The 24,265-nt window shown below is 39.6% G+C and overlaps 1 protein-coding gene across 4 annotated transcripts in view; it reads left to right on the top strand.

Annotated features, from left to right (window-relative positions):
- The window catches only part of htr4 (5-hydroxytryptamine receptor 4), a 100,715-nt gene that overhangs the window by 46,160 nt on the left and 30,290 nt on the right, over positions 1-24,265 (top strand). For all 4 annotated transcript variants that reach the window (XM_079479654.1, XM_079479656.1, XM_079479655.1 and 1 more), the window contains 4 exons: positions 5,486-5,599; positions 8,635-8,835; positions 18,798-18,951; positions 20,235-20,797. In XM_079479654.1, the coding sequence (XP_079335780.1) occupies positions 5,486-5,599; positions 8,635-8,835; positions 18,798-18,951; positions 20,235-20,797 (1,032 nt within the window). The remainder of the gene's footprint in view (positions 1-5,485; positions 5,600-8,634; positions 8,836-18,797; positions 18,952-20,234; positions 20,798-24,265) is intronic.

The following is a 24,265-nucleotide window of genomic DNA, read 5'->3' as shown; positions in this document are numbered from 1 at the left end:
TGGTGCTTCATTCGTGAAGGAGGAACAAAAACGCTGTTTGAAATTCGTCTCTAAGACCTCTCTCAAGCTCCAAATATGGCTTTTGTTTTCTGCCGAGTTGCTGTTTTCGTTACCGCCGTATTTAAACAGTAGAGTGTCTTGTTCAAGCGCTCCCAAGTGTGATGTTTGCGGGTTTGACACCAAGCCGATTAAGCCTACTACAGTATAAAATGTCATTCCAATTCATACAATTTTATGTAAACAAAAACATATATAAACACAATAACGATATATTGCATCACCAAAACTACCGACGTCAAGTTTATGTATTGCGCGATAAGTCAATAAATTGTCTTTTAGATTTTCTTGGAATGAGAGATAATCTATCAGGCTTGTGGTCCATCTCTCCACCATCAGAAGTACTTTAAGAATCAAGCTTTTGATATTTTCTTGCAGGAATTAGTTGATTCTTATTCATTTGCCATGTGTATGCAGTGTGAATCTGATTCAACGGTGAATCTGGTTTGGCCAAATGCTGCACAGTTACTTCAACGTAGACGTTGTCCCTTAAGTGCATCTGAAATTTAAAAAAAGATTTGTTTGCATTGAAGACTATCAACATAATTGGATAATGCATGTTGTTGGTTCCAAAAAGTGAGGTCTAAAATGAGATTTTCAAATCGCAAGGTCTTAAATCTATTTACTACTATACACATACACCCCCTTATATAGTTTTCCTTCTCAAATGGGTCTAACACATGACGAGATGGAGAAGAATCAGCGCTTTGACGTGTTTTCAAAAACCTCATCATTGCTAAAGGTTTCTGACTTCACCGCAAAAACATTTAAACATTGACGACATGGTATCTGCAAATGCCAATAAATGATCCAGAAATACGAAAGCACTAAATGATCCACATTTGAACCCACGCCAGTCATCCGCGCTCATCCCGAAACACCCTTTTGTCCACACGAATAGATGAATTCTCAATTGAAGAAAAGAAAAGCCTGACATATCGTCCAACCCACTCCCAGGTGCAAGATATTAACACATTTCCCATTAATACTGTCAATCCACAAACCAGGATGGGAAAGAAAGGTTTATAATAGTCATGAAAAACATTTCCCGATGTGAGCCTATTGGGAAAGGTAGAAGAGGTTCAGCTCCATTGAGATGCCTTATTCGGCTTCAGGGGTGCGGAGCACTCATCTGCAAATGGAATTGAGAAAAAGATACGGCACCCTGGATATGTGGAAGCTGAGTCGACTATTTGCACTTGTGAAAGTGCTTCTTTAAAATGGCACGTTTCTCATTTGGCCTGACATAATTCGCCTGAGGAATTCAGCAAATGGAAGCAATGCTCCAGTGAAACCAGATGCATATCATTTCTTCATCAACCTTGAAGGAAGCAAATTTTTGACCTTTGCATTAAAAGACTAAAGTGAATCTTCACTGATTTACTGCACATCAAGAGCATTTCAATCTTTCCCGCCAACCAACACTAAAGGTCACGGTAGTTGTGTTCGTGATGGACCCTTCCTTGCTAAACCCGAATGAGGTTTGAAGCTCAATGATTATGGATAAATTCTAATGTGGCAACAGAAGCTTCTGCACAGGAGATAGCCGAATAAAAAGTCATGGTTTATTCATTTAGTATGGTCATCGCTGCTTTCTCTCGTTCCACAGTGTGTCTGGTGTTGGAGAGCACAGGCGCTATTGTCAAATAAATATAAGCACGAATGTCAGGAAAGGTCAGAGCTAGCTGCACAACATGATTTATTGGGGAAACAACAAGAGAAAAGAGAAAAAGAAATTAACTGCAAGATGTTTTGCAAAGTTTGCAACACGGCATAGGGTTATTCCAAAGCTTTCCTACATATCACCAAAGTTCTTAGCCAATTAAAAGTATCTGAAATGTAATGGATTGCTATCATATTAAGGCTTAATAGTGTATTTCTCTTCACAGTTTAGAATTGCTAATGCCTGCTTCTGCACGGGTCAATTGTTCATTGATCCCAGTAAATTCACACAATGCACTTTGTGCTTTTAATCAGCATATTTGTCCTTCACGAGTGGCCGTGAAAACAGAGCTGGCTGATGCCCGTTTGCATAGAGAATTAATGAAAACGAAGGGCCTTAGTTCAAGTTTGGATTCGACTCTTTGAGGGCAAATTTCCTTCAACCCTCAAATCACTAGCAATTGAATAAAAACAGGTACAGCTGAATGTGTGATGTGGAAGTCGATAGGAATGCTCAGAGACGATGAAAAATAGAGTTGTGACACACTATGATCTCACCGATCATGGAGCTCTCCATAGTTCCAAACCTTTACTCTGTTTGAATGGGTTTAAGCGGGAGAGACAGATAACTATGTTGATTCAATTTATAATACCATTTTGTCTGATGAGTGTTATAGGTCGTTCGCACCAAACGCAGTAAATCGTGATATTCACGCGAAGTTGGACGCATGAACATTTTGAGTTTACTCGCTTCATTCGCAAGTAAAATTCACTTAACAACAAAATTTGCGTCATGGGAGGGGCTTCTGCCGGGCGGCTCCAGTCTTGTTGCGAAATGGCTGACATGGATTTTGTTGGGAGGGTAACTGCGCTTTATGTGCTATGGAAGGCTGAAAAACGGTGTAGATTAGTTCAGCGCCGTGTCTGGGTCCATCAGATTCTTCGGGGGCGCAGTCCTCCATTATTGTTTGGGATTCTTCCTCCGCTCACTACTAGAGCAAGCTCCTGATCCGGCAAAGTTAAAATTTGTCAAAACCCCCGAAACGCTCAAATCGCGCCGCTTCATTCGCGCTTAACGCTTCATTCGCGTCTGGTGTGAACGCAGTTAGAGAGACAGTTTTAATCAATTCTACCAGAAAGACTCGGGAGGCAAAGTGTAGAGTATGAAACATTTATTAAAGAGCTGGTAAACAGAATATATGGTTATGGTAAATATGGTTATTGAGTTTCTTTGGAGTAGGCCCTGTCCGTGGCTCGCATCCAGAGGGCCACGAAGTCCTCCACTTCCCGTCTTAAGATAGAGACGGGGGCGTAGCCAACCCCCCTTGGGGTTGTAGGGACAGGGACCTCCTGGTGGTGGTGGGGAGGATGGGGGTGAATCAATGTTGCTTCCACTGCGGACGTAGAAAGGGGTAAGTGGCGATCTTTTATATTCCATGTTGGGATGTGATTGGTTAGGTTTTGAATGGTAGTGGATGATGCGAGATTGAGTCTTTACCGGCAGAACTTGCGCTGTAGCTATATTTTTGTGTGTTTAATTTGACTAGCAAGGATGCATAATGTGCAAGACATTAACAGTATGCATACATTAACGTTTCTTATGCTTCTATGATCTTCAGTACACAGCAATGTTAAATTATGTTTAACATTAAGACATTCATATAAAAATGTGATTTATCAATAAACAATCAATGATTGCAAGTTAACTCACCACAAAGGTCGCTGAAAACGAACAAGTGAAACATTTTCAGTCAGTACAAGATTTTATTTGATAATTTATTCAGGGAGAGGTTAGATAACATTTTACACACTGAACAGTCTTTATAGAAAATTATTCAATGCAGACACATAGAAAAGCCCTTTATATTGAGGAAAACAGTAGTGTTATTTAAAAAACATCCTTATAATAAAACACCACTTATTACAGAGCCCTCCATGACATGACTTACTTCCGCATTCCATTCTTCCAACATGCGAGTGTCGCAACTCTGTTTTCAACGGCTCTGGGAACGCTCAAACCGACCACTACAATGCTGGGGAATGAAAGACAGTTTGTTCCATTTTTAGGGATTTTATTAATTATATATTAATGTAATAAAGTTCGTTATAAGGGAAGGAAGGAGGTGGGAACCGGCGAACATTCAAACACTTAAACTTTAAGTAAATAAACAATAAACACGGAAGTAACCGGCAGCCACCTCACGGTAGACTGCCGGCCATAAAACATACACAAACTAAACATATGTCCGGGCCCGGCCCTCTCTCGTTAACAGTCCTGCCGATCGTCCTTTTAAGCTCCCAATCTCCTCCGTGATAAGATGCGGGACCGGTGCGCGCACAGCTGCTTCCACTTATCACTCACGCCACCGGCCCCTCGTCACGGCTCTCGTCCCGCCTTCCTCACCACAATTATATATTTTAAAATACATTGGTCTGCACATCTTCACTTTTCCTTAATGTCTCTCCATATAATAAATTAAACATTTTAAAGCTTTGAAATATATAACTTGCAAGGATTCTGGCTGTTGATTCCTTTATATTTAAGACATGTTTTCTTTTAGCAGAGAGATTAATGGGATAGTGTTTATGGCTCTTATAATTATCATGAATTATACAAAAAGTATATTTGAGAGAACTTCAGTCAAGCTTGAGCTGCTGCCATCCTTTTCACGACAACGCGTGTTTTCACTCAGTCAGGAGTCTGGAATTTTCGACACTAAATGAAAACATGAAGGACTTGAGCAGTGATTGACCTAATTACATGACGTCATTTTACAGCTAGACTTCCCTCCTTCAAAGCAGTGGTGCTGTATAAGGGCTGTCGCTCTTCACTTTTTTCGTCATTTGTCTTAAAATGTGTTGTCCATTTGTTATATTTAACAGCCAATGAACTTTATCCAAGATATGACAATCGCAAAAGCATAGACATCATAAACGTTCAGATTTCTTGTAAGGCTTTGAGCAGGTGCAGCTTTATAGCTCATGAACAAAAGAAGCTTCAGACATTCTGTGGTTGAGGAAATGAGTCTTTATCACGTATCTTAAAAGCCCTGCCGTTCATTTGTCTGTATCGTGTGGAAGGGGGTTACCTCTGACAATTACCTGGAGTCACGATAACAGGATTAAACTTCAAAACACACAGTCAGTGTCAATCTTGAGAGAAAACATTGTGTCTGACAGATATGAATTACTTTAGATTTCAATGGGTTACGCTAGATGTTTGTTTCTTTCTCTTAACGTTAAACTGCAATGCATGTCAATGTTTAAATGACAGGCAAGTTCAAAAGTGGCTAAAAAAAAACATAAATGGAATTTATAATAGCAGCCCTGATGAGGAATAATGCGATATGTTGTTGAGATTCACATCATCAGTATTACAAATTATAATCATGGCAAGAAATAAAAAAAATTTGCAAGAAGGATTTGCCTTGTTCGGCCACGCTGTGTGGGCAATGTTCTTTCTATTTCTGGCCAGTCCTCTACGCCGCTGTTTCCATGGGAATTGAGGTGGCGAAACCTTTCTTAAATGTCAACTTTAAGAATTAGCAAATCAAACTTACATCAAATGCAATAAATATACAACTAAAGGCATGTGTCGGTCACCATTTGGCTTCAAATATTAAAATGCAGTTGGTGGTCTTCATAGTCTCGTTCAATTCCTTCATACTGAAACGGATATATTATTCAAAGACTTACTATCTCAAGTGTTGTTTTTTTATATGATCAACTAGTTGTCAATAAGTCTGTCTTCTCTGTGTTGCCACAGCGACGGGATGGCGAAGAGGGTTGCTCTCATCAGCTTCCTGTCACTGGTCATGCTCATGAGCATCCTGGGCAACCTGCTGGTTATGGTGGCCGTCTGCAAGGACCGGCAGCTCAGGTCAGAAACCCCGCCTCCTCTTTTCTCTCAACCCACTGCTCTCCACTTTCCTCTCATCCTGGGAAAAACATCCTGGTTTAGCATGTGATTTGTTCAGCTTGTCTGAGTTGTAATGCAATAGCTTTTGACTGGAGTCTTTTAAAATATAAATGTTTGTATGGTAAATTTAAGCAATATTCCTATAAAAGGAGTTCTTTTTAGATGCTTTTACACTGTGTAAAAAAGAAACGTATAACTGTATTTTATAGCATATGGTAGAGATATGACAAAAGTTAATTACAAAAGTAAAGAAGATATTAATATTTAAATATTAATAAATAATTAAATAAAGAGGTAGTGTTAGTTGTGTTCATTGAGTGTTAGCTTACACCAACCAAACAAATGTCATCAACTTTTAACAATATATTTAAGTTTAATCTTAATATGAAAGTTTATTATTATGACGTATATCATGACACATAAATAGTAGGAATTCATGAATCTCTACAAATGTAAAGGGTTATTGCAACAATTTCAATTGCATCTTTGATTAAAGCTGTTTCTGGCATCAACAGCATTTTATTTCAGTTCACAAGTGCTTTTGGGTTTTACTTCGCTAAGTAATTAGCATCTTGTTAATTACTTAACGGGGACCTGCTGCGTTCTTAAAAAAAATATGCAGCAATTGTTTCTACATCAGTGAAAGCTGAAAGAATCTCAACCCTTTATTAACAGAAATAGTCGCTGTCTGGTAGGGAATAACAACGGCCGTTCGCTTGCGCTTTAGATTTCCACCCACACTGTATCAAAATCTCCGTCTCATCATCATCTTAGTCTGTTCCAGAAAGTGTCAACACCATCACGAATGTGAAATTCTGAGAAAGCCATCAGTGACTCCCTCTGAGCTTTAGATCATGTTAATAATGTTGAAAAAAGAACCTTTTAGATGATGTTGTTTGCTTACCGAAACCTCAGATGTCCAAATTCACTGTCTTTTAGGAAATGTCAAATTTGACAACACAGTATTTAATCATTTATGTACAAGCACCAAGATCAGTGGTTCTCAAACTTTCAGATCAAGTACCACTTTTAATACAATTTGTTTTTCGAAGTACCACATTACAATACATAGAAAATCACATGAATAAATACTCAAATTACCAGTAGAGCTGTGAATCTTTATCTTTACACCTCGATTCTAAAACCATTTATTTACCAGATATTTTTTTACATGTTTTTCAAGTTAGTCAGCAGGAATAGTGGACACAAAACACTTTTCTGGAGTACAGTGTAAACAGTAAATGACTTTTATGGGGGATTTATTAACTCTTTGGGCTACTGACCTATATTAAAGACAAACAATGTGGAAATAATATTTAACACATAGATAAATAAATATATGTATACTTAAACATAAACATAAAGACTCGCACCTTACTGCAGCTGCTCTAGTCAAAGCGCATCCAAACTATATGTCAACACGCACTTCATTATATTGACCTCGAGGAGATGCAGACGCGTGTAGAATAAGAGCTTTTGCACGCAGCTCTTCGGAAGATGGAGAGAGTGAGAGACTCACAAAACTCTATATGAGATGTATTCCATATATATCGATCATATATAACATTTGACTTTGTATTTAAAACACTATATGTAAATGAATATACTGAGTTTTTAATTTCCTCTCGTGTCACGTATCACCATGGATCTCTTCAAGTACCACTTTGAGAACCACTGGGTTAGATATTTGCAAAACTCCATGACCAACGTAAAGTGTGACTAATAATAATGATTCATGGCAAAAAGAAAAAAAGGAAATATGGAGATACACTGTTTCAGAAAGACGGAGTGATATTTTCACCAGTACAGTTTATATATATATATATATATAACACTTTTTGATTCTGTAGTCTATAATTCTGCTAGTGGGTGGTGAATGCAGTCTCAAAAGGTGTGCGACCTAAGTACTGTATATGGCCAACTTTGGTCATTCAACAAGCAAAAAGTAGGACCGTGTATGTTATACATTGGTTTCTGAATGCATCGTGACTTTTTATTTGGAGTAACATGCACAGATGAATCATGTACATGCTTCAAAAAAGTAAAAATGCTCCATTTCATGTTGAAATAAGTAAATTCATCGAAAATAATGCACACTGTTGTCTTCATTTTTCAAGTCCTTTAAATATCCCAAGCATTACATTGAAGCAGACAAGGGAGCATTGCGGTAAAATAACCCTGTCAATTATAATAATGGATGAGAATCTCAGAGCGGCTGTCAATGCCATACATTTCCTTCAGCTCTCCGGCTTGGAGGCATCAGTATGCGTCTTGCCCTCACAAACTTTACCACAGATTATTTAAATACTGTACATCTGATTTATGACTTGCTTATTGTGTTTCATACCACCTAGATGCTCTCACTTGAGCGGCATGTTTCCACTCCACCACCTGCATAATGTTCATATGATAATGCTGCAGGAGTCACGAGAAAAATAATCTCCAAAGGCGTCATTTACCGCACGTTACGTCATGACGGTAATAATTTAAACAGGCTGTCCGAAAGGCTATCGCAGCAGGGTCAAACGAAACATCTGGTGCTATTTTGCTTCATTGCAAATCTCGAGTGGTTTATAAACAGTGATACGCTATCCGATGGCATAATTATCAGATGCCTGTTGCTTTTCATTCTTGTGAATTGGCAGCAGATTTGCACGAATCGGTGCCGCGCTCTGCATTCTTTCAAAGATGTATATTGTCGGCAGGCAGCTGGTATGCGGCTTTTATGCCATGTTATGGTTAAGTGCCAGAATGATTTGAACCCATTAATGGTTCTCAGTGAGCTATATATAGAGCTGCGAGTTCAGACACTCCAGTAGGACTTTTATTACTCATTAATAGGATGAACAGAGCTCTGGACATTCTCAGGCTGGTGAACATTATGACAGCAATGTACCACACACATCGCCATTGATGCGCATGTACTTTATGCACACCAGATTTGAGTGAATATCCAAACATCTTTAGATAAGAGTGTGAATGTGTTTCCCCTGTAGGAAAATCAAAACCAACTACTTCATCGTCTCACTGGCATTTGCTGACCTGCTGGTGTCAGTGCTGGTGATGCCGTTCGGTGCCATAGAACTGATCCATCTGAACTGGATCTACGGAGAGACCTTCTGTCTGGTCCGCACCTCTCTGGACGTGCTGCTGACCACCGCCTCCATCTTACACCTGTGCTGCATATCCCTAGACAGGTAAACATTTCATTTTTTAGAACCGTGAAATCATAATTCTTGGTTGTGTATAACTCAAAGGTATTAATTGAAATTCTTAAATGTATCAACCTGACACATGACTGCGGTTGCTGTTGTCATAAACTGTTTGGCCAGTAAGGACAAAGAATTGAGAGTTGGGTTTCACACGTTGTGAAGTGATGCTGTTTCCATGGCGATAAGTGGGGCCACATGAAGTCATTTTTTCACCAACACTGAGGTTGCCATGTTAAGTCTTACAGACGATTGACAGGAAAACAGCCAAGAAGCCATTAAAGGCATAGTTCATCCAAAAATATAAACCTCATTTATGTCAACCTCATTTAAAACCTGTATATGAAGGTTTCTTCTGTGGAACACAAAAGAAGATATTTTGTGAAATGCCTCAGTGGTTTTGTGTCCATACAGTGGAAGTTAATATTCAATATTCAATCTTTTTTTTGTTTTAAAATGACATCTTTGGTTGATCTATCCCTTTAAATCATAAAATTATAAAGGATGCATAAAGAAACTTGCTATTTGTGAAACATCAGAGTTGTTTGGTCAAATGGCTGTACATCATGATCTGGGGTCTCATTTAAAAAACTGTGCGTAGGATCCTTACTATGCTGCCCGAAAGCCAAACATAGCATACGGCAAAACATATACAGACTCATATAACCGTACGTACCACTTAAACGCTTTATAAATCTCAGATCACCTGCAAGTACGTTCATGAATCAGCCTCGTGTCCCGCCCTGTACATGCCCATTTTTACCCATAAATAGTCAATGCAAAGCACCTCATGAATGCTGACTCGTATATTAATAAGCCTGACGTCACACACCATAGTGGATGTAAACCGTTTCCGGGTCCAACCGCTATCAGATGCCATAAAAATATTTTAAAAGTTCCCATCCTTTCTCTCCGTGACAAAATCACAAATGGCGCAACCTTTGCATGTAAAGTGCACGTTTCCAGCCCCGTTTTGTGAGTACGCGATGTTTATAAATGACACCCATAGCCTTGATTTGTCAGTCCGAGTCTATTTTACAGTATATGTGTGGAACTCTGATGGACGAATCATTCAAACCCCATTTAGCTAGAATCCATTCTGTGCTTTGACATCTTATTTCGTTTTTGGCTTTGTTCCCATCAGAAGCAAGCGTTCCATTGTGAATGACACAAGAAGTAAACAAGAAGGACTCTAAGACTCATTTTTGGGTGAACTATCCCTTTAAGACATTTCTGTATTGATAATGCAATGAATTCACCAGCATGTACTTAATGTAGATATTTTCATTTTTAGACTAAGATGCACATCCCGTGCCAGCAGAAATTGAATATTATGTGACATTTTATTAACTCAGAAGCCCAAATCCTAAAGTAATCTAAAACTTTAACCACATTTTTTGTTCCGCAAGGCTTCTTATTTCCTTCATTTAATGCAAATCTGTTTCTCTTTGTCATCCTCATTAACCTTCTCATCCGGTTTCTCTCTGTGTTTGTGTGTGCTATAGAGCAGATATAGTTTTAGATAGGCCTTGAATAGTAATATCATGCCGAGTGTTTTTCTGCACTTAAAAGGAATAGTTCATCCAAAACTAAAAAAATCTGGAATTGATTCACCAATATGTCAGTTAAAACCTGCATTCATTTTTTATCTTATGGAACATTAAATAAGATATTTTGAGAAATGAGGGGCAATGTTGTTTGGCTACCAACATTCTTTAAAGTATCTTTTGTGTTTTGCAGAATAACATTTTTATTTTAAAGTGAACTATCCCTTTAAAGCTGTTGTGATCTCGATTGTGATCGTATAAGGGAATTACAAAAGAACGTCGTAAGACTTTCCAGACATCAGTTGTTCCATACATCTCAAGGGTTTTTGTATATTTCTGTTTATCTCACATTCACGCTCAACCAGCAACTACTCCTGTGCCCTTGTCTGATTTTCTTATGGATAGTGATGATTTTCACAGTACAGAGGGACCAAAAGCTTCCAGTTAACTTGGCTTTAGGAGGCACTTATCACAATCATGAATCTCAGGGAAGGCGTCCATTTTGGCGATTTCACAATTCATTTGCCCCTTTGAGATTTGACAATGAGGTTTGCCTTTTGTCCTTCAGGCAATCACTTACAAAGAGCAATAAAAAAGTCATCATGTTAGAGTGTGTAAAACAAGCTGCTTTCTACTGTTCCTGGGCTTTTAGGTTAGTCTAGTTTATTTACAAAAACAGATAACTCATGTTAATCATGTCAGTCATGTTTTTTATTATGTTATCATGTCTGATTGTGTTTTTGTGTTAGTAACATTGATATGCTGTATATAACTAGATGCCTCATTCTAGCGCTCCAGGCACGTAGACGTGTCCGCCATCTTGGAACAGTCCACTGACGGAATTCCCTTTCATTGTTGTCATGTGTTAGTGTTGAGTGTTAATGGATCTTGGCAGGGTTGTCAGATCTGTGAAACAAAACCATTTATCACAAGCTTAACATCCCTAGTCCAAATAGCAGAACAAAACATTCATTAATAAAATCATCGTAAGATCGACAGCTAAGTAACAAAATCCTTCCACTCGTAACCTGTGGATAAAACAGTCCGCAGCAACAGTTAAAAAGAAACTTAGTTAATAGGACTTGATTAAAACAACCCAACTGCCGTTTGATTAATATTAATTGGACTGCATAATAATAAAACATCATTTATTGAATGGTATGAAGTTATCTGTTTTTGCAAATAAACTCATCAAATAAGTGTAATAGAAAATAAATAAACGGTTTCAAAGCAACAACATAAACAAACGTTACTGTGCATGCCTGCTTCTGTAGCACAAACTTCATTTCTGGCACACATCTGCAAAGAATAGAATTCCTGTCGATTATTTCTGAAAACAAGCAAAAGAAATACATGTAATAAGTAAGTTACATTAGCTAGCAAGTTAAAAATATATACTAGCCAGTATTATTTCTTCGGGTTACCAGTAGAAGAACCGTTACTTGGCTAGGCCTATATGCGACAAAGCTGCACAACCCATACAACAAATTGTTTATTTAATAAACTGAATACACAATCAAATTCACTGTAATATAATTCACTGTAAATAAATTCACTGGCTTCCAGCCAGGTGCGTACGTCTGATGAAATGTATGTGTTATATACATTAAAGCCAGTTCAAGCATTATGTACCTTAGACTTTTAACAGGTAACTGATACTATAACATCGTTGTATGAAAATAATTGTTTTACAGATGAATTCAAACCAAATATTTACATTTATGCATTTGGCAGACACTTTTATCCAAAGTTAATTATTTAAACTAAACATCTTTAAGCATAGTTTATAAAGTAAACATCACATTTACATATCAACATGTGTGTTCCCTGGTGTTCGAACCCTTTACCTTTGCGTTGCGGACACAATGTGAGGAGCTGAGTGCTCTTGCTAACCAGCGACTCACTGACACATTTCATGCTTTTGACAGAATGACAGTATAATCAGCCAACTGAGGAGAAGTGGAGTCACTGCCTACTCTCACGTGACCTTTTTCCCTTTATTTGAGTCATCACACCTTTTACATTCATCTCACGCTTTAGTAGCTCAATGACAACACAAAGACTTTTTCTCTTTTTCTCTGCTGTTGCCATTGGGCAGTGATTCTTTACACTCACAAAGCAGCTTACAAGGTACAGATTTAATCTGTATGAGTTTTCTCATGGGTGTTTATCACTTATATGATTATTTTTGACTGTATGTTTTGTTTTGTTTCATTTTTTAATACTTCTCTCATTGTCCGAATGTTTTATAGATGCACTGCCTCGCAGTTTCCACTCCTTCCTCACGTTCAGATCAGCATGTGTTTAGTGTCTCTGACAGCGCACGAGTCCCTTCAGATGATTCACAGTCTCACTGTTGATTTAATGCTTAATTTGGTGCTCTCTATTATGCCTCCTCTCATCCGACTCATTCCGGTTGAATGCTAATTGTAGGTGCTCATTAGCTGCGCTGTATGTGCGTCATGAGCGGCCACTTCTGAATGTTTCTGTAGTTTGACTTGATATTTACATTTATATTAAGGCATTTGGCAGACGCTTTTATCCAAAGCGGCTTACATTCCATTATCCTATACATTTATACATAGGTATCTGCATCAAACCCACAACCTTGCGTTGTTAATGCAATGCTCTCACAACTGAGCTACAGGAAAGCTATACACTGTTGTGATATACACTGTTGTGTATATATATCAACCTTCTGGGCTATGGAGACTTATGTAGTATCTAAAAAACACAAGGTCAAATATTTCTGTTGTGAATAGATACGATTAACCTTTTCAGTCTGCTGCGTATTTTAGCATGAATTTTACTCATTTAAAAGAGTGCCCTACCCACATACATTGGAGTGAATTGATGAAAATGGTCTCATTTTACAGAAATCCTTATAATTTTAACAGTTTGATGGTAATTTTTTCAATGATTTTATGTTATGTACTCTAAAGTGTTAGATACAGTGATATTCTTAAGAGTGAAAGCTTTCATTTGTCTGTGTAACAAAGATCCATAAAAGGAAGGAAGGAGGCGGGAACCGGCGAACATAACAACTTTTTAATAAAATAAACAAACAACAATACGAACTTAAAATGCAACATAATCCACACAAACATAATAAAACACAACATAAACTCCAGGCCTGCTCCTCTCTCGTCGTACCCTCCTGTCACTCCTCCTTTTATGCTCCCGAAGCTCCTCCGTGAGAGATAATTGAATAATTCAACAAATAATTGAAAAGAAATCTTACTCTTTTTGTTAAGCAGATCATAAACATAATAAAGACTTTGAAAAATAGGCAAATATGACCCCTTTTAAGGATGTTTCATGCAATATCACTTCACATGTAAATGCATCTTGTTACAAATGTGCTTGCATCATTTACCAAAAAAGACAAAAATATTGATCACGAATGAACTTTTCCAAAAGTTCAAACATATGAGTTACTGTAGTACAAACTGAAAAAACACAAGCGCAGAAAACTCTGTCTGAGCAGGAAGAGAATATCAGCTGTAAATGAGTCCCGGAGCTTTTGCTGTCATGATTATTTGCACACTTCAGCAGCCGAGAGGAGAGAGGCCCAGGTGGCTCCTCAGAGATGAAATATAAAGTACCGCACCTGATCAGCCTCCACACAGGGAACAAAAGAGCAACAGGTGAGCTGTCAGCCAGGCCTCCAGCCCTTTTGGCCGCGCCTTTGAAATGTCATGACTGGAATGTTATTCCTCACTCAACTGTCCTTCTGTACCATTTCTCTAGAGATTGTAATCGCTTCAATACAATACACCCTTAAGTACCTCATGTTTATTGCCGATAATCTCCCTGGACTCAACTTCTAAATATAACCGGCTGTAACGCGAAGACCTTTGCACTTTTCCATCGTCTACTTTATATGACAACAATAAAGAGCGTGACCGCCTGACACACCCTGCAAGAATTCACTGGTTTATTCTGTGGGCACGTCACTTCGGATTTATCTTAAACTATTCTGTCAGCACACATGCAAGCACAGAAGTTTGTGTTCAAAAACTCTTTTCAGCACCATTTTGTGCGGTTTTTTTTAGCATGAAAACCTGCAATCTGCACTGATATTGCATTCATCTGAACCAGTTTTAAAGTTGTTGCCTCCTATTTATGTAAATTTGACCTATTCACAAAACTCAGTGCTGTTTGCGATGCAATTAACGTTGCAACGTTATTATCAAGTCTTGTCATGCAATCACGTGCAAGTGCAGCATGTTGAAGAGTTGATTGGATCGCAGTGGTGCAGTGATGCTTTACAGTCCCAGTGATGCATGACGTATCTCCAGAACAAACAGCATTAAGCACAAATCTTTGGAGGATGTTTGCGCACTTACCTACTTTACATAGTAAATGGTTTTCTACTGTAAAACTATTTATTCACAATTTATTTAAATTGTTTGTGGGGGAGCCTTCTTGTAGATCAGTGTATAAAACCCACTAAAAATATCCTCAGACCAATAAATCTAATATTTCTCCACACATCAATGAAAGATGTCAAGGAGAGCTGGTGATGATTCAACAGCGGCATGAGCCTGTGAAAACAGTGATATAGGTGGCTCTCGGTCACAAGCTTATAGAGTCATTAGGACTGAGCGTCTACCCATTCGACCCAGACGTCTTCTTTTCCTTTGGTCGAAAGTTAATTTCTTCTCAGCACGTGCTTGTCCAATGGCAGCCAAGCCTGGAATTGGATTTTCACGCAGACTTTCACGACACGTTTGCATTTCCAAGCATGCTTCGGGAACTGTGCGAAACCAGCTCTTCTTTGGCTTATTATTCTGATCAAAGGTGTGATTTCATGTTGGTCTTCAAATTTAAAGGCTATGGACACCATAGATTTCAGTACTGTACTTTAGTGAGAGTCCATATAAACTGATATATGAAACATGTTGCATTAACTTTCCTGTGGCTCAGTGGTTGGTACCTGGCGCCAGCAACGCCAATGTCATGGGTTCGATCTCAGGGGATTGCACATACTCAGATACAATGTACAGTATAATGCAACGAGAGTCGCTTTGGATAAAAGCGTCTGGCAAATGCATAAATATAAAACGGCAATTGACCATAGCTGACATTCAACCCATTTCTGCACCCACAACATTTCTTTCACAACAGACTGGATGTAGGTGTGAAGGATTAAAAGGTGTTAATGTTATCACTAGCTAACATCAACCAAAGATGAAAGTGAAAAAAAATGAGACCATTTAAGAACATCTTGGAGATGATACGACGAGTCATTTCAATAGGTACTGACATATTCAGAATTACACTAAATTGCTGTAATGGGGTCAAATGATTTTTATTGTGTTTCAACTAGAGCCCTAGTAAACGCGGGCAATTATACGGACAATTAAGCCTATTGTGCTTATGCATAGCCTTATTTACTGTAGCAATTCAGCTGTTACTCTGAGACATTAAAGAGCATTTACCGTGGCCCAATTTAATTCAATTCAGCACAGACGCTACACAATTAAACGCAAAAAGCTGCCATATGCATTCTTCAAAGTTTAATTACACAGCAAGAAGACAAATGTAAACCGTACGGCGTGTTTACAAAGAACCGTGATCTCGGATAACTGACCAATGCAGCATGCTAGAAAATAACATACAGGTCCAATAAGGAGAGTGTCTGCTTGTGTCTGATCACAGCGGAGAGTGCTTTGACACTTTAACTGAGAATGATTTAAGACATGTGCTGGAAGTCAGGGCTTCGGACAGAGATTCTGCTGACCCACTTGCAAACACTTTCCCCTGAGATAGAACCTTTCCAAATTAGTTACAGAAGAATGATGTGAGACGTCCATAAAGTCTCAAACAATTGCATATTTCTTGGTAGAAAGGCCCATTCAAAAATTAATTTACTCAATATAAATGTACTGAGGAATATTATAGAATACATCTACAGTAAACTCTCTTGGACCTTAGTAGAAACAATGTGATGCAAACATTGATTTCATCTGTATACCGGCTGCAAAGGTTACATTCCTCAGGTTTTAGACTCAGCTTTGCCCTGTTCAGGTATATCAAGGGCCAAAATCTGAACCGGAGGGGCAGAGGTCACATCGTCGCATTGCACTTTCAATGACATAGAGCGGAGTTTCGCTCTCTTTGCCAGCAGTAAACATGCTGTGGTGAACACATGGTTAGCATGGCAGGCTCTGTGGCCAGAGGTATAGATATAAACAGGAACATCGGCAGAGACATCTGGGTCAAAGAGAGACAGAATTTATTCTAATGCCGTGGTTTTGAGCTCCGGTCAGATCATTGCACATTTTTCATGTCTGCGTTATTCAACACACCTGATTCAAATTATCAGACCGTTTGCAGACATCCATGAACTAAACTGAGTGTGTAAGATAAGCAAGACAGTACATAAATGTTTGTATTGGGGATTGTGGGTAACCACACATCCTTGACAGCCACGGGCATAAAATATTCACGTTCTCTGGATGGCAATGTGTAAAGGTTGGAACCTAATGGGATGTGATGGGAGAAAGGTTGTGCAAGGGTATGAAGACTTAATGTCTCATGGTGTCAGAACAAGCACATGCCTTCTTATCAAGCAGATACAGTATTAGGCGCACATCTTTGTATCTCGATGCATAAAGCAACAAGGTACAAGCCTTCAGATGGAAGTATATTTTCGACATGCATTCATTTCTTGAAATGCTTTACGGTGACACTGTTGACATCAATTCTGTCATTCAGAAATTACAGAGTAAGCACGGATCTGAAATTTTCTGACACTTGGCACGTAGGAATATGCCCGTTATGTGCTATGGATACATCGGTGCGCATATAATCCCATATAATCCCAAAAACGTTTTTTTACCAACACAATCTCACAGCAAAATTTTACTATTTTACAATAACGAATTTTACTAATTCGTACGATTTGCTTTCGCGCCAGTGACATCATAGGGTTAGGCGTGGGACTTCAGTATTGTTTTTTATAGTTATCGTATGTTTTTGTACGTTTCATAAGGTATGGATTTATGTGAGCGAGCAACCTTGTAAAATAGCTACGAATTCCTGTGAGATCAGGTGGATTTTCACAGTTAGTGTTGATAATCTTGTGCGAAATGATCAAAAAACACCACGCATTATTTGTATTTTGAGAAACTTTATTTTGTTGCATTGTTGCTTTTCAATGTATAATTGAAAAAGTCCACTGTTAAAATAAAATTGAGTTGAGTTGAGTTAGTTATATTAGTGCTTTTGTATTATGTACATTAGCACATCAACAACAGAAGTGATAATATGTAGATTCACTCCCTCAGCTTGTTGTCACTGGTTGTTTTTATTGATCGATTTTATTGCTTTGCCATTTATTTTCCACATCTGGTTAGGGCATGGTGTTATACTATTGGTTTGTTTAAGGCTTTTCATGCACACTTAACTCTCATAGGAGGACTCTTTTCAACTGATTCTTTCTTTAAGTTACACGTAGTGCAAGTCAAGGTTTATTGTACACCTTTGGTACACTTTGATACAAAAAACAAATTTATAGATCGGTGACATTCATTCATTTTTCAAGAGTGTCCTGTGCTTTATTTCAGCAAAACTGTATTTGCGGCAGTTGAGGTGATTTATTGGATTCTCGGTTCTCAAATGAAAAGCGTGAAAATCCACTGCTTGTCTTTTCTTTGGGAAAAATAAAAGGTAATAGACCTTTAAATGAATTCAAAATGTTGTTTATAGTCGTGGGCTTTACAGCACAGCCATAAATATTGATAAACATGAGTTTACATCAATCCCGTAGGGTTGTTGGCAGGGCTGGGTGAAGTCTGCAAATACAGAAGGCTCCACAGATTTCCATCGGATTTCAGCATATGTCAGTCACAAAGATCTACTCGCAAAGTCAATTATTAAGTAATGTTTAGAAATAAAAATGCTATTTTAATATCGTAATTTCAGCTACCAATAAAACTATACTATTGTTGGTATAAAAATGCTAAAAATAAAAGAAGGCTCCACAGATTTCCTTCTCCATTTCCTTCTCTCCAGTGTGAATGCGTGGTGTTTCCAGATTGTCCAATCCAGATTGTCCAATTAGGGTTTGTTTATTTGGGAGTTGTTATCCTAAGAAATCTTTGTTCTCTCAGAATGCTCGGGGTTAAAGTCAGAGGACCTGCGTCACATACTGTATACTGTCAGATCAGGGAGGAAAAGCAGCTCTAGCAGGTTGACAAGATCCCTCTGTTTCATAAATCAGATGTCTAAAATGTTTTGATGTTTTGTCTGTCCGGGGCATTGACTGGTCATGTCCCTTCACGTTTTTCAAGGTTGCTGTCTTTCACAAGATTCCCAAAAAACCAAAACATGTTTTGCATGGTTATTTTTGTATGTGTACCGTATAGAAAAAATGTTTTTAACCCTTTCTTGCAGGTACTACGCCATATGTTGCCAACCGCTGGTCTACGGGAATAAAATGACACCAATGAGAGTGGCTCTGATGATCGGCGGATGCTGGATAATCCCAACCGTCATTTCCTTCTTACCCATAATGCAGGGCTGGAACAGTATTGGAATAAATGATTTGGTGAGTTAAGTCCGATTTTACAGACAGTTTGTGTTGATAAAGTTTGCGACTCAGAATTTTTTAAATAATTATATTTGTTTTGCATCTCACTCCGCGTGTATGCGGTCAGGGCGAGCTGGATTATTAAAGTCCTCTATGAAAGTGCAGCGAGGCCGGCAAACGCATGTGTTTTTGCATTATAGAAACCTATTTTTCAACCATTTCACTCTGCAGTTTGAAAAAGCAATTATGCATCCATGCACCTAAGTCAAGCCACTGTCTGGGTACGAAAAAAAGAAATTGCGCAACGCTCATAAAGTTCCTCTTTGAAGGCTGTTATGATTGAATAGAATATTAAATGCCAAAGTCTCAGGTAGGGAACTTAATCCATTTCTTTCCTGTAAACAAACAAAACATGTCCCCGAGGGGAGATTGATCCACGATAATTAAAATCACACTGGAGAGAAGGAAATGTTGTTCCAGTGTAACCTGGAAAGGGGTTTTTCTAGTTTTGACATCCATGGAAATAAAATATTTCAGCACAGGGTTTCATAGACTTTCATCTTCCATCCATTTATTAAACACCAGCAGGTTGGTAAATATCTGTATTCCTTTGGGATTACATTGTTCTTCAGTTTAATCTGTGCTGACACAATACTTCTTATCAAGCTTTATGCACTTTTAATGACCAGACATTTAATTGGATCTATTGTTCATTTAAATATCAACAGTGCAATGAACCACGATGTGACATGAGTATATTTGACATATTTAGTTAGAATGAATTAATGTCATTAAACAGAATAACATTGCTAATTGCAACATGGCTGTTTTTGACGTTTAAATAGTTTCTCACTGTTGGGAAAGGGCTCATACAGTCAAAGACAGGAAATGTATGTGAAATGTCAACTGTACATATTGGATGCACATTATACATTTCGTAGTGCCAACACTTAAGCCTTTGAGGGAGCAACAAATTACAGTGAAGTCCCAGTGAGCTGGAAGTCGATCACATTTTTACGTATTTGGAATATACAATAATACAAATTGAGGGTGTGGCATGTTATTTTCTACCTTGAATTGATTGGATCTAGAAAAGTAGGTATTTTATCTTGAAATGTATGGGAGATTGGGGTACAAAGTAATGGGGGGTTAATTGTAACACAGATGTTTTTCATAGTTACACAGTGTCGGCTGAGTTGTGCAATATATGAGCAGCCCGTTAAAAGAATAAAGCCTTCATTGAAAGTCCATCATTAGTCAGTGTTTGAATAAGCTGAATGTGTAACATCTCCTCTCGACAGATAGAGAAACGAAAGGTCCTCGGCAACTCAACGGTGTGTGTTTTCATGGTGAACAAACCATACGCTCTGACCTGCTCAGTCGTGGCCTTCTACTTACCACTGATCCTGATGGTTCTGGCCTACCAGCGAATCTACGTCACGGCCCGGGCGCACGCCCGGCAGATCAACCTGCTAAAGCGGGCCGGAGGGGCCGGGAACACGGCCTCGGACAGCGCAGACCACCAACGCAACCACCGCATGCGCATCGAGACCAAGGCGGCCAAGACTCTGTGCATAATCATGGGCTGCTTCTGTCTGTGCTGGGCTCCTTTTTTCATCACGAATGTGGTGGATCCCTTCATAGACTACAGTGTTCCTGAGCAGCTGTGGGCCGCCTGTCTTTGGCTGGGCTACATCAACTCCATGCTCAACCCCATCCTCTACGCCTTCCTCAACAAGTCCTTCCGTCGTGCCTTCCTCATCATTCTCTGCTGCGGACACAAGCGTTACCGACGACCTTCCATCCTGGGTGCCGGAACGTCCTGCGCGGCCACACAGATCAATGGCTCTACACATGTCTTAAAGTAAGTCTTACTTGCTCTCTATTCTGTGGTTCTGGTGTGGTCTCTAAAATGGCAATTGAATTAGCTAAATGGAGAGGCAGAAAGGCACAAGCCTCATTCCTGGGGCAACTGCTAATTGGAGATGCAGAAGGCCTAGCGCATTGAGGTCCATAATCTGTGCTTGATTTAAGAGTTCCCTTTCTGTCTGTCTCTCGACATGTCGAACTGACAGACGGGGGTTTGACTTGAGAACCTATCATCTTCTGACTAGTTTTGAAAAGGCGAATGAAATTGGCGAATGAAATTTGCATGCCGGACTCCGCCCCCGAATATCCGGGTATAAAGGGGAGATGGCGTGCTGTATTCATTCACCTTCCCCTGGGCATTTCAGCAGTTCCTGGGCAAATTTCCTCAGCGTGGCATGACCCGCTGCTCTCGTGGGTGCAACACACTCATTGAGGACAGGTATTCGAGGGTCCAACATGTTGAGGCAGCCTTCGTGGATACGTCTTGCCCGCACTGCGGGCGGATGGCGTTTCAGATGTTGCGGTCACGGGTGGGTGTGTTCTTCCAAGATCCAGCCACCATCTTGTCTGCTTCCCATTCCGTGACAACAGCGGCTATGACCCTGCCATCAGCGACGGCGATCGTGAGCGTTAATCCATCAGTCCCCGGCTCGCGGACTATTCCATCGCCGTCTCGTTCGTCTGGCCATTTCCCAAAAGACGGTTTCCCCATCTTGCTCCTCAACCAGGCACTCAGACACGATGCGTGAAGACGAGGAGATGTCCCTTGCAGCATTGGAGGGAGACCTTCTGGCATCAGACCCTGACGATTCCTTGGAGCCCCCTCGGGAGGTCGACACCAGGAAGAGGAGGACGTTGAGATGTCGGCCATGCTCTCTTGGGCCGGCGTGAGCATTGGGCTGCGGTGCACCGCACCCCCAGCACTCGTTGCTGGATACTTGGTACATTGGCCCCAGTGCCAGTGTTATCAAGGTGCTTGAGGAGCTCAGTAAGACCTGGAGCGCCCCCCTTCGGCGCGTTCCCGCCAAGCTGACTCTGTCGCCCTCTCTTCCCTTGATGTGGGGTGGGTCCCTGCCCCGTCCCAACACCTGCTGGGCCCCTTTTGCAGCCCCTCTCACCCTCTGAACGACAGTGTTCTACAACTCGACATTGCGTAATGGTGACACGCAATGCAGAGTATAAAAATAAGCAGCCCTCAGCACTCTCACCTCGACAGTGCGTTGAGCTTATTTGAGCTGTGCCATCGCCGGGCAGGTAAGTCAGTGGAGCTGGGACCAGCACTGCTAGCCATCAAACCACCCCCCGTGGGCTCGATGAAGCAGATCGTACATCTAGCCCCCTGTCTCGGCCCCTTCTCTGGCCACTGTGACGGTTTGGGAGTGCTAACCAAGCACCAAAAGGTGAATGAATGCAGCACGCCGTCTCACCTCTAAACCCGGATATCCACGGGCGGAGTCCGGAATGCACATTGAATTCACCAATTTCATTGGCCTTTTCAAAACTAGTCAGAAGTAATAGGTTCTCAAGTCATAACCCCATCTGTCGGTTCGACACAATGTCTCGATCCATCCATCAGGAAACGTTTTCTCTTTGAGACGTTTTCTCTTTCAGCAGATTAGATGAATAATTTATTGTTATGTGCTACTGCTTTCTCTTAGTTTGCCTTTTATAGTTTGACATGTTTTTTCATCATTTGTGCAAGTTCCAGCATTCTTGGAGCAATGGGCAGCAAAGATTAAGTCAATTTGTACATGCCAGGACATAATGATCATTGTCAAGTGTTGTTTTCTTCCTTGGGATTGCTTCATGTGACCTTTGTAGATGGTTTACCTGTTGATCTAACAACATTTTCTCAGAAAGAGCACACAAGGAACATCTGTATATTGGAACTTCAAAATCAAGTGAGACGTTAAATCTCGTTTTATAGCATCAGCTGGAACGTTTAACACCAATTAAAATAATAGATTTCCTCATTTTAATATTGAAATACTTTATCTGATTTCAAACTACAGTATTCCCAAAAATGTTTATTGTATAACGGAATCTTTTGTTTTTAAAAAGCTAATAACTCGTTTGTTGGATTTTGTTGGATCAGTGCGAATTAGCCTTAAGAAAACGTTAATATGACATTTTTCCATTTTTCCATTTTTCCGACATTTTTCCGACATTTTCTGAGTATTGAAAGTTATAGTACACGGAGTTGACACAATCTCAGATTAGCCTCAGTTTACACATTCTACCGCTGACTGTTGGCTCAGTGATGTTCTGCACTGTGAGGGGTTTACGGAGGAAACTCCCTCAGGTCTTAACAACAGCACGTTATTTTTGATAACATGTAAACATTAGGAGTAAAGAAGTAAAGATTTGAGACAGCTGGTCTGTTTGAAATCCCTTAAGGGAAATCTAGAATGCAGGAATCTGTCTGTGGCTATTAATGCAACAAGACATAGAGAAATAATGTAGCATATGCCAAGTGACGGAAGAATATGAATGATGTATCTCAATGCAATGTGCTGTTGAAGGGCATAAATAATGGCAGTGTGACCACTTTTCCCTCAAAATAGGAATTTCAATTGTTTTCTTGAGAGTGCATTGCATTTCTTTACGGCAGACCTTTTGTTTTAAATAAGCATTTATTGTGCTCTGTGAATAATACATTTGCATTTTGCGAGTGATAGTGTTCCACAAGCGTTTACATGTAATTGTGATGCTGGATGTGTTTTTAGACACACCCCTTCATTTATGTGCTATCAAATGCTGTAACCGGAGCTCTAGTGGAATTTTGTATTATGATGGTGGCACTTGAGTCTGTCTAAGCAGTAATTCATGGCGGAGCGTCAAGCTAAAGCGAACTGTTACCAATAATGAGAGAATTGGTTATTTTTTCAACCATTTACACTTGAGTGCTTTTAAGGGTTTGTTGGTGACATTTAATGTCAGGCCTGCTGTGAAAAGAAGAGGACTTAAAGAGAGAGCAAATAAGAATAATCTGATGTCAGAAGCTCTTGTTCACATAGCGTCAGAAAGCCGCCTCTCTCTACTCTTATGCTTTTGCTTTTATCTGTTATCTTTGCTTGTATACTGCTCGTGTTTCTCCCGCCGGCTACAAATTATGAAGCACTGTCAGTCCTGCAAATGATAAAACACAAAGGTGAGACGAATACCTAAGGAATGCACAGTTTTTGAGAAAAACGACCCAAAGTTTAATTTGAGGCCGTTTTGGTTTTGTCTGTTCCTCACAGTGCTGACAGTTTGTTCTGGTAAGATTGAGCGCAGAGTGAATGTTTGCATGCTGTCGCTTCTCATTCTAATCATATGTTGTGCGTCTTTTAAAACACGTTTTCAAAAAAATCTGTGGAGTTTGTTTCCATGGAGACGCCAATGGGTTACCTCCATTTAGACAATGTCTTTGTATTTGGCCATCTCACACTGCAGCTCGGTATGGAGATGAAGTCATAATGCA

The sequence above is a fragment of the Barbatula barbatula genome (assembly GCF_947034865.1).
Source record: "Barbatula barbatula genome assembly, chromosome: 18".
Taxonomy (NCBI): Eukaryota; Metazoa; Chordata; class Actinopteri; order Cypriniformes; family Nemacheilidae; genus Barbatula; species Barbatula barbatula.
The sequence above is the reverse complement of the archived record's forward strand: the minus strand, read 5'-3'. Positions and strand labels throughout refer to the sequence as shown.